This window comes from Pseudophryne corroboree, chromosome 10, assembly GCF_028390025.1.
Source record: "Pseudophryne corroboree isolate aPseCor3 chromosome 10, aPseCor3.hap2, whole genome shotgun sequence".
NCBI classification, from domain to species: Eukaryota; Metazoa; Chordata; class Amphibia; order Anura; family Myobatrachidae; genus Pseudophryne; species Pseudophryne corroboree.
Window position 1 is genome coordinate 54,211,811 of NC_086453.1, and position 9,467 is coordinate 54,221,277.

Here is a 9,467-nt window from a genome sequence, read left to right on the forward strand (position 1 = left end):
GAGCAGAACCTTTGTGATATACTTTAAGCACTGTAACGCTATTTCATACTTAACTGCATTTTAATACTCCGCTACGGCAGAGGCATGGAGAGGAGAAACAGATGGCGATTTTGGGGGGTGCCAGGGGTGCCGGGCATCCCAGTGATGGGAAATTGGTAAATACGGGTCTTTGAGGAAGGGGCTGGGCTAAAAAGATGGTGATTTCCATCATTTTTGCCCTGCCCACTCCGTTTTGACCCGCGATTCCTTGCATTATCTGCCCATTCTACCCTTCTCTAGGAAGTGGGTGAAATGCAGGACCAGCACCACTCTTCTGGGGGTGCGGTGGACTACCCAAAAATCGAAAGTCTCCCGCAACTTCCGGAGAGTAGGTAAGTATGCTCTATTTACTTGTGAAGGCATAATAAGATTAGTGTCAGTATACCTTATATTAGGTCGTTTTTACTTTATTTGTTTTGCTATCTTTATTAGAACTCAGCACATTCTGTACATGTCTTTGTAAGTCTTCCAAATAACAATAGGTTTAAGCATTTTGGAAGTAGTTCTAAAGCATTTCTAATTATGTAACATTTTATTCAACTTATTATTATTACTCTTTGTTTAAGCAGAAAGTCACCTATATATTTCCTGCTGCACTGTGCCATATGGTTGTAAAAGTCTGCTTCACTATCTTCAATACTTACTCGGCTCAATCAATAACCTGCCCTGATATGCACACAAAAACAGACGGTTTTAGTATGAAATACCTACAATCAAAATCACGATGGTCAAAATTCCGACAACAATTGACTGACGGTCAAAATCCTGACAAGGCCAAAATACCGACATTTAAAATGTCGACGGGTCAAAAAGTCAACAGGAGTTTTTCATTGGTTTTTGTGTGTGTGTATGTCGACATAGGTCGACATGGACACCATATACATGTACCACGTCCCGACGCATGGCTCACGTGCTTCGGGCACTATTATATTCTCGCTCCAGGTCCACTGGGATGGTAAAGTATGAACAAGTCGGTTTCAATAAAAAAATCATGAAAATTGCATGTCGGCTTTTTGACCTGCTGACATTTTAAATGTCAGTAATTTGACCTTGTCGGTATTTTAAATGTAGGTATTTTGTCCATGTCGGGATTTTGACTTTGTCGGGATTTTGACCGTCGGGATTTTAATTGTAGGTAAATTGACCGCATCCCAAATAGACTACTTTGTCTGTATAAATTCAAATAAAATAGACAAGCAAACCATTTACTATACAATACTGGGGGCTGCTTGTGAATTATTTAAAATGTATATAAATTATATATACACTATACAATGCTGCTTACTGATATCATGATGGCAGTTTTAATCCGGCAGAACTTCAGAATTTACAGATATGATTACATGGTTCTTTTATGGATTCTAAAAAGTTTTTCCATCATTTGAGTTTAGTTTACATTAATTATACTGTATATTACTACGCTCAATTTATTTTTATTTTTTTAAACAATCACTCTTTATAGTAAATGGAGTATATTTTTGTTCATGAGTACGGCGGTCCAAGTATTCTTGTTTTTGCAATTTCAATTGTTAAATAACAGGCAATTTCAATCAACGGCAAAATTGCCTGTATATCAGAAGAGCATGATGTGTATGCAACGTTTTCATAAGCAAATTATTGGTTGTATTACTTTGCTGACGAAAGATAAAATTGGGGCATAACCTATGTGACATGTAGCCCTTTGATGAAGATCATAAAAAAAAAAAAAAAAAAAAAAAAACCCCCCAAAAGACCCCATCAGGGCTTCACTGATGATTGTGTATATGAAATGCCAGGAACTATGTAGGTTTAATTGAGACCTACTCAATGCTGCTTCTTGACTCCTAGTGTGTGATGTCATCATCCTGTAAACTTCCCCCCCCCCCCCCCCCCCCCCTCGCACTCCAGGTCAGATAGCATATAAAGGAACCAAAGAAGCACAGCTGCAGTCAGTGACAAAACCTTATTGAAGCTTATTCATTGAAGGGAATACTGTGCCATTAAAGCTACAGAGAACATCTGAGGACATACAGCCAGGGCATAAAAATAGGTAAGCCTAACAAACCGAATACTATCTAATGTACATGCATTTCTTTTAAGATGTTTTCATTATTTGAGTCAATTTTTAATTTGCAAAAATTATTGCCCACGCTATTCTAATACATTAATAATAAACAAGCTAAGATGTGATAAAAAGTTAGCTGAGACTATAGTCATTTAAAAAAGAATGTTTCTTTTAGGTTTAGATTACTTGTTGATTATATTTTGAATGTCATAAAAATGTGTACAATATTTTCTTAGGGGATAATCCTCAGCAAAAATTTATTTATTTATTTATTTAATTATTTATTTAGTTTCATGAGCGTTTTAGCCTGAAGAAAGTTTTATACTGACTCAACTGGAGGATTTAAAGTAATACTTTACCCACAGATGTACAGTCCACTTTCAGTTATTAATGTCACCTACGTGTCCAAGTTGTAAAACACACGCCCAGCGTGAAAGCTAATGCTAAGCTCCTTATGGCGGGCACAGACTTGCAAATTGTGTTGGAATGAGATGGGTTTTCTGATGCAATATAATATATGGGTTGCAGTGTGCCTGCTCTGTTATACAGCCTGTCCCAAGGCAATGTAATCCTTAGAGCAAACGGTAGGGTTGCTTACAGTTCTCTACAAGTTTTAGACTTTATTCTATCTATCTATCTATCTATCTATATATCTATCTATATCAATCTATGTATCTTTATCTATCTATCTATCTATCTATCTATCTTTATCTATCCATCAATCAATCAATCTATATTTATCTATATCTATATCAATCAATCTTTATTTATCTATCTATCTCTATCTATCTATCTCTCTATCTATCTATACATCACAAGGGCCTTCAAGTTCATTGCAAATACAATAAGACAAGTTTAGATTTTGCTAGCAAGAGAGAACCTGAATAATGAGTTACAATAGTTATCCACAGACCACACTATTCTCTATGAAGAATACGAGTAATACTGAATATCATTATTGGGGGATCCATGGATATGGCATATCTTACGCTGCATCCAGGAATGTTGTTACATAAAATACTTTTTAGGATGAAAGGATGAGGTCAGGCATGACACGGCAAAGAGCCAAGACTACACACTGCCGTTTAGTACATAGCTTATGTGGCACATTTTTATTTTAAGTTGGCTGTGCTTAAAAATAGAGATGGTGTGTGTGTAATAACTCCATTAAGTGATGGGGAGATATATTGATAATATTTAGTAGCAGACGAATGTGTACTACATGGTAGTAGTTCTAAAGTATTTCTTATTAGTTTGCATTTTATTCTATTTATTATTATGCTCTTTTTTTATGGAGAAAACCAATATATTACCTGGCAAAAAGTTTGAGTGAATAGTTGGAAGTATTTGAGATAGACAGATAGACACAGAGATGTCGCACAAATCTGAATAACCTCTAAAATAACTTTGTTTTACGGTTTTGAAAATACAAAACCTTGATGCGTATCAGCCTGCGTAAAGTACATATGAGTCCTGGTCTGGTAGATTTACCAATGTATTCTTCTTTTCTTTAAACAAGAAATATCTTGGATTATTAAAAGATCCTGGGGTGGTTTATCAAAGATTGGATTAAGATAAAGTACCAGCCAATCAGCTTCTGTCATTTTACAGGCAGTGTATTAGGAGCTGATTGGTTGGTACTTTATGGGAGATTTTTCATAGCTTGGAGAGAAATAAAGTGGAGGAGATAAAGTACTAACCAATCAGCTCCCGACTGTCATTTTATTGTGTGTGGAAAAATAACAGTTAAGAGCTGATTGGTTGGTACTTTATCTCTCTCCACTTTATCTGTCTCCAAGCTTTGATAAATCTCCCCCACTATATGACAAGTTATATTATGTAGCATCTTATTATAGTACAACATTTTCCATCTGAAAACGCCTTAAAGCTAAACAAAAAGAAAATGTAACATGTACAGACTCATCCCAAGACCACAGAACAATAATTTACTAATCTCTATTACGTATAAGTAAATGACATAAAGAATGTAGATGGACAGAGATGAGGACCAGAAAAGTTTTTCTTCTTAGATATGTACAGGTTCGACTACACAGTCAATAAGACTTTCCCTTTAGTGTTTAGTATGTAGGTGTGCGTCTGCCGTTAGGCAAGGAGTGTCTCCATCATATTAGTCACTGCATCTGTGCTCTTTGTGGCGCTGTCACTGCTTGATGCTTCTGTGTAGGAGTGAAGAGAAGCTGCATTCATGAGAGAATGCAGAATACTGATCTACAGGCAACTGACACCGCACAGTGATGCAAATCTAGGAGTGGGACCACCTATATTATAGAATACCCCGTGACCTTAGCCTAGGTACACAATATACAGTTATCTGGCGGATAATCTGCCAGATCTGGCTGGTTGGAATGAAAATCTGGTAATGGATGAGAGCAAATGCCAATCTACCATTTGCTCCCAAACACTGCAAAATGCACAAAAACAGTCGTTCATCCAAGTTAGTTACATTTGTGTTTAACCAATTTGTATGAACGACAGGTTTTGTTAGTTTTCCAGTGTTTGGTAGCAAATGGTAGATTGTCACTTACTCTCATCCATTACCAGATTTTCATTCCAACCAGCCAGATCTGGCAGATTACCCACCAGATAATTGTATAGTGTGTACCTAACTTTACTATTTCTGCTCCACTTTGTCCCTCAGCCAAGCTATTATGAAAACAATGACTTCTTGCATAAGCAGCTTCAAAACAATTTAAATTTAGATCATTTAAAGGAAATTGGCCGGAAAATGTTGGGCTTGTCCATTAAAGTTGTGATATTTTTTCTTTTCCAGCGGTCATGGCTCAGTGTGGTTGCCTTATCGTGTTTTTCCTTGTGGTGACAATCAATGTCTGCAACTCTCACTGGATGGACAGCAGAGACAGGTGAGAACGTTGTGTGGTTGCAGTGCTGTATAGAGTGTGTGCTTCTTTATAGGGATTTTTCACCCATTTCTCTGCACTTTGTGTATCTAATAAAGAGTATTTCTAAGGTTCCCTAGAACGCCAATATTGGGCGGGATGTAATGACGTCCAAATTCGGTGGCCATGCAGGGTGCTGGCCGAACTTGGACTTTTTTAAAGGGGCAATCGTGCACAAGCCATGGGTTAGCCTTGTACATAATTGCCCCATTAAAAAAGTCTGAGTTCCTTAACAGAAAGCTCTGCAGCCTAATTAGTGATGCCATTGCCTATAATTAGTGCCGATTGCAGTCATCAATTCACTTTGTGACTAATAATCTTCCTTTTCCTTATACAGGCGTATGCCCCCACCTGTGGTATCCTTCTTAGAGAAACTAAGAGACCTTTCAAACCAGAGACTGAAAAGAGATGTGAGAGACGACTATCTTATATCTACTGGAAAAGAGTCAGAAGAAGATTCACAGATAGGCAATTCCATGGACAATGATCAGACTATGCTTAGGTAACAAGATACTCCACCTATCTAACTTCCATCCTATATCACATAGAGGTTTCATAAACAATCTTAAGGCCCCCATAAAACTGAGCCCTATTTTCCTGAATTCTTAATTTTAAAAATCCACGATTTGGTGATCCTGATTATTTTCAGTTTGGAACAGGAAATCGAGATTTTGAAACATGCTCAATATTTCCGATTCCCCAACCTGGCTGTTGGGGGATTGGAGAATTGCGGCGATATGTTGGTAATTTATGGGGGGGCCTTTAAAGTGCTCATCTTAGCAACGGACTAGGAAGGGAAATGTTTGTTCTGGTTGGTCAGCAAGGCAATATCACATTAACAGAACCAAATAATTGGTGATAGATCATATTTGTATAAAGTCATGTACATTATAAAACAATTAGGCACAGCAAGGTCACTATGAACTGGTGTGTTCAAAAATGTAACTTACTATTGAGAAAGGGGCCTATGGGGGGGAAGATTGTGATGGTATTAGTAAAACTACAGTCCCCTCATTGTACTGTACAAGTTAAAGGGGAAAAGTGGCGGTTTTGCCCTTGGTAACCAATCAGATTCCAGCTATCTAGTAGGTTCTATAAAATGATAGCTAGAATCCAAATGGTTGTTATGGGCCAGCACCTGCCCTCTTTAGAAGATTTGCTAAATCTCTGTGTTTCTGGAAAGACTTACACGTAGATGGGGAATGGCTTGGATGAGTTAGAACTCCTTATCATGCTTGGTCTAAGGTTGCAGGTCAGAGACTAGAGGAGGAGGTCTGAGACCTGTCATGAAAAACACAGGGGGGTTCAGACTTGAACTAATGCAAGTTTTGGCTTGTTAGAATTAAGTTGTACAGTTACTACAGTAGTTACAAATCATTATCTGTTGGTGGATTATTTTATAGTGTTCAAGAGAAGTCCTTCAAACCTTAATATTTAATTTTTCACAGGTTAATACAGCATTAAGTAACCATTAAAAAAACATTTGTAAAAGCAGTTTAGAAGTCTGGGTGATCCCCTTCCATCACTCCCCAGCTTTGAGGCTGAAGCATACCAATCTTATCCTTCAAAAATTTATAGATATCTTCTTTATTTTACAGTTCCCTGTTGCGCCTGAGAGAAAAACGATATGCTCCTTCCATTAACACACGCGGTTGTCATTTGGGGACCTGCCAGGTACAGAATTTGGCCAACATGCTCTATCGGCTTGGAAAAAATAACAACAAAGACGTGTCCAATAAAGACACTAAGGACCCACTGGGATACGGAAGGAGACGTCGTTCCATGATGCGTAATAAAGACTGGACTGACTTATCTCAACCAATATTGGCCACTTAGGTCACTTCCTGCCTCTATGCTTACTCCACAATTGGAAGAAGAATTAAATATGGAATCCAACATTACGTAGAGCTGCATTTGTGGTCTTTAGGTTTCCAGTGGAGTAGAACCAGAAGTCAGCCTCATAGGCCCCTGGGAGATCAAGCTGAACCTGAAGATTACCCAAGTGTGTAGTGATACACTTGAAATTAATAGAAGGAACCAAGGGTTGTGCACTGATCCAAGTGTTAGTGAAACGTTACCCTACCCCTTTCCTATAAGTGAATCTACTATGCCAGGAGTTTGCTTTCCAACAACAATAATGTAATGTGCTTTAAAGCTACTGTAACTCAGTGTGCCAAGAATAATATTATAAAGTTGTATTTAGAGTGACGTCAATGTCATGCTTTGCAGTTCTTGCGGATGACACAGTGAGTAGGAGCTCTCAGTGTGCCTACAGGATGCAGGTGGGAAAGTGGGAACAATTGTTTTGTACTCACGTGTCCCAAGTGCTTCTTGGGTTTGTAAGGGGGAGGAAGCTGTAAAGATCTCCATCCCAAACAAATATTTCCTCCTTTTCTACCTCTGAGCAAATAAGGTCACAAGTGACGAGTATTTTTTCCTTTTGCACTAGATATAGGAAGAAAAGGGGACTTTTGACAGCAGTCTTAAGCTGGCTAGTGCCTTACAGATATTCAATATCTAATTCCCCAGCGGCACATAAGCCGGTGTGTTGTGGCAGGTTGATGTATTATAATAAACACTCTGCAAAATATATTAGCGCCAACAAATGTGTAAGCATTTCACTACATAATTGCCTCAGTGCAAATACAAATGATTGCATATGCAAACGAACCAAAGAAAAGGATTTAAAACAATGACATTTCTTCACAATCTTACTACTCAGTCAGCACTGGGAATAACCCAAATTAGATTTAGAAGGGTGGTTATGTAATAACTTAATGGAAAGAGCAATGATGCACTATATAACCCATAGCAACCAATCGAATGACTGCCTTAGGCAGTCTAGCGTAGTCAGCCTAATGAAAAGTGACTTTGTATTGGTCGATATGGTATAGAGTTACCCCAGTATATTTTTAAACTAAAGGGAAGTTATTGTAAAGTTTGGACTGTGATCCATATAGAGTAGGGTGGCTTATTGTCCACCTCTTATATAGACCCTTTGTGTTCATGATGATTTCCATTTAAAAGTTCGGATTTGATATTAAACTAACATCAATATCATTATTACGCACAGGCAACACAAAGGCCATTAGATATTTACTGCATTATTATCATACATTTCCACTGAGGAAGAAACTGTAAACTATGAGATGTAAATATATATCTATACACACACACACACACACTACAGATATTTATAGTTTTTACATTTTATTGTATTTTTAAATTATTAAGTTATATATGGTTGGGAATTGAAGATGATTTTTCTATACATATTATGTGACGACACTTTGCTCAATGACAAACAGTATGTATGTTGTTCATCAATTAAAGGATGTTTAATCCAAATGAAAGTGTTATGTGATATATACATATATTTTAACTGTTACCAGATGGATGGAGTTTTACCATTGGCAACATGACACGTATACATGTTAACATCAATTCACTCAACTGGTGACGTCATTGGCATATGATGATACCACAAATATTACTTCATCACAAAATGGCTGCCACCACTGAGCCTAAGCACTATGGGCCTGCTTTATGTTTGTAAGTAAAACAAAAAAACAAGTATCTTTGTGTCTGGAACAAACCATGTTCCCATGCAAGAAGATCAAATATATTTATATTTTTTTCTGTACAGGGTAAATACTGGCTGCTTTTGCATGTAGCCCACAAATGATTAAACAGCTTTATTTTTACACTGCAATTTAGATTTCAGTTTGAACACACCCCACTCAAATCTAACTCTCTGCACATGTTACATCTGCCGTACCTGCAGTGCAGCATGGTTTTGCCCAGGTGCTTGCTTTTTTGCTTTACTACATGAATCAGGCCCAGTGTACACTCTAAGAGGGACGTGCAGTCAGGGGAGGCAGGGGACGCAGTGCCTCCCCTGTCATTAATGAGTAAAATAATACAAAAAAGATACTTATATGACACTTATTCGCGGAGGTGCGGGATGCTGCAGGCCGGGCAGCGGACGAGCGGGCGGCGGGATGCGACAGAGAGTCAGGGCCATTCAGCAGAGTTTGGCAGCGGAGCGGTAACCCATTTAAAAAATGGCGCCTCAGCGTAGTTTTTTAAATTCAGGATGGCCACTGCAAGCCAATCATGGCTCGCCACGTCATCGCCCCGCCCCCTCCGCTGACTTATATAAGTCAGCGCGAGGCAGCGGCTGTCAGTCCGACAGTGGAGGAGGAGCAGAGAAGAGCTCCTGAAGAGAGAAGACGCCGTGGAAGTCCTGGATGGGCGGCGGCTATGCAAAAGAGCTTAGCAGCCGCCGCCCACCTGGTGAAGACGCTGGAAGTCCTAGGAAGGTGGCGGCCATGCAAAAGAGCTTAAAGGCCGCCGCCCCCAAGTGAAGACCCTGTGTAATAAAACTTTTTTGAAGACCGTGTAGTGTGGTTTTTTAAATATTTTCTTTACAGGTGGACTACAGGTGCCAGCGGACCCTTTATGTC

At 38.7% G+C, this 9,467-nt stretch overlaps 1 protein-coding gene across 1 annotated transcript; it reads left to right on the plus strand.

The window, feature by feature from the left end:
- The first annotated feature begins 1,955 nt into the window (after positions 1 to 1,955).
- On the plus strand, positions 1,956 to 8,328 carry LOC134965967 (pro-adrenomedullin-like). The gene is made up of 4 exons (XM_063942404.1): positions 1,956 to 2,068; positions 4,875 to 4,965; positions 5,339 to 5,503; positions 6,600 to 8,328. The coding sequence occupies exons 2-4, from the start codon at positions 4,880 to 4,882 to the stop codon at positions 6,835 to 6,837; spliced, it is 489 nt and encodes a 162-aa protein (XP_063798474.1). The 5' UTR covers positions 1,956 to 2,068; positions 4,875 to 4,879; the 3' UTR covers positions 6,838 to 8,328.
- Positions 8,329 to 9,467: the final 1,139 nt, after the last annotated feature.

Coding starts and splice junctions, on each gene's coding strand:
- LOC134965967 (XM_063942404.1), top strand. CDS start 4,880: ATGGCTCAGTGTGGTTGCCTTATCGTGTTTTTCCTTGTGGTGACAATC. Junction 4,966..5,338: donor TGGATGGACAGCAGAGACAG/GTGAGAACGTTG, acceptor TTCCTTATACAG/GCGTATGCCCCCACCTGTGG. Junction 5,504..6,599: donor AATGATCAGACTATGCTTAG/GTAACAAGATAC, acceptor TTTATTTTACAG/TTCCCTGTTGCGCCTGAGAG.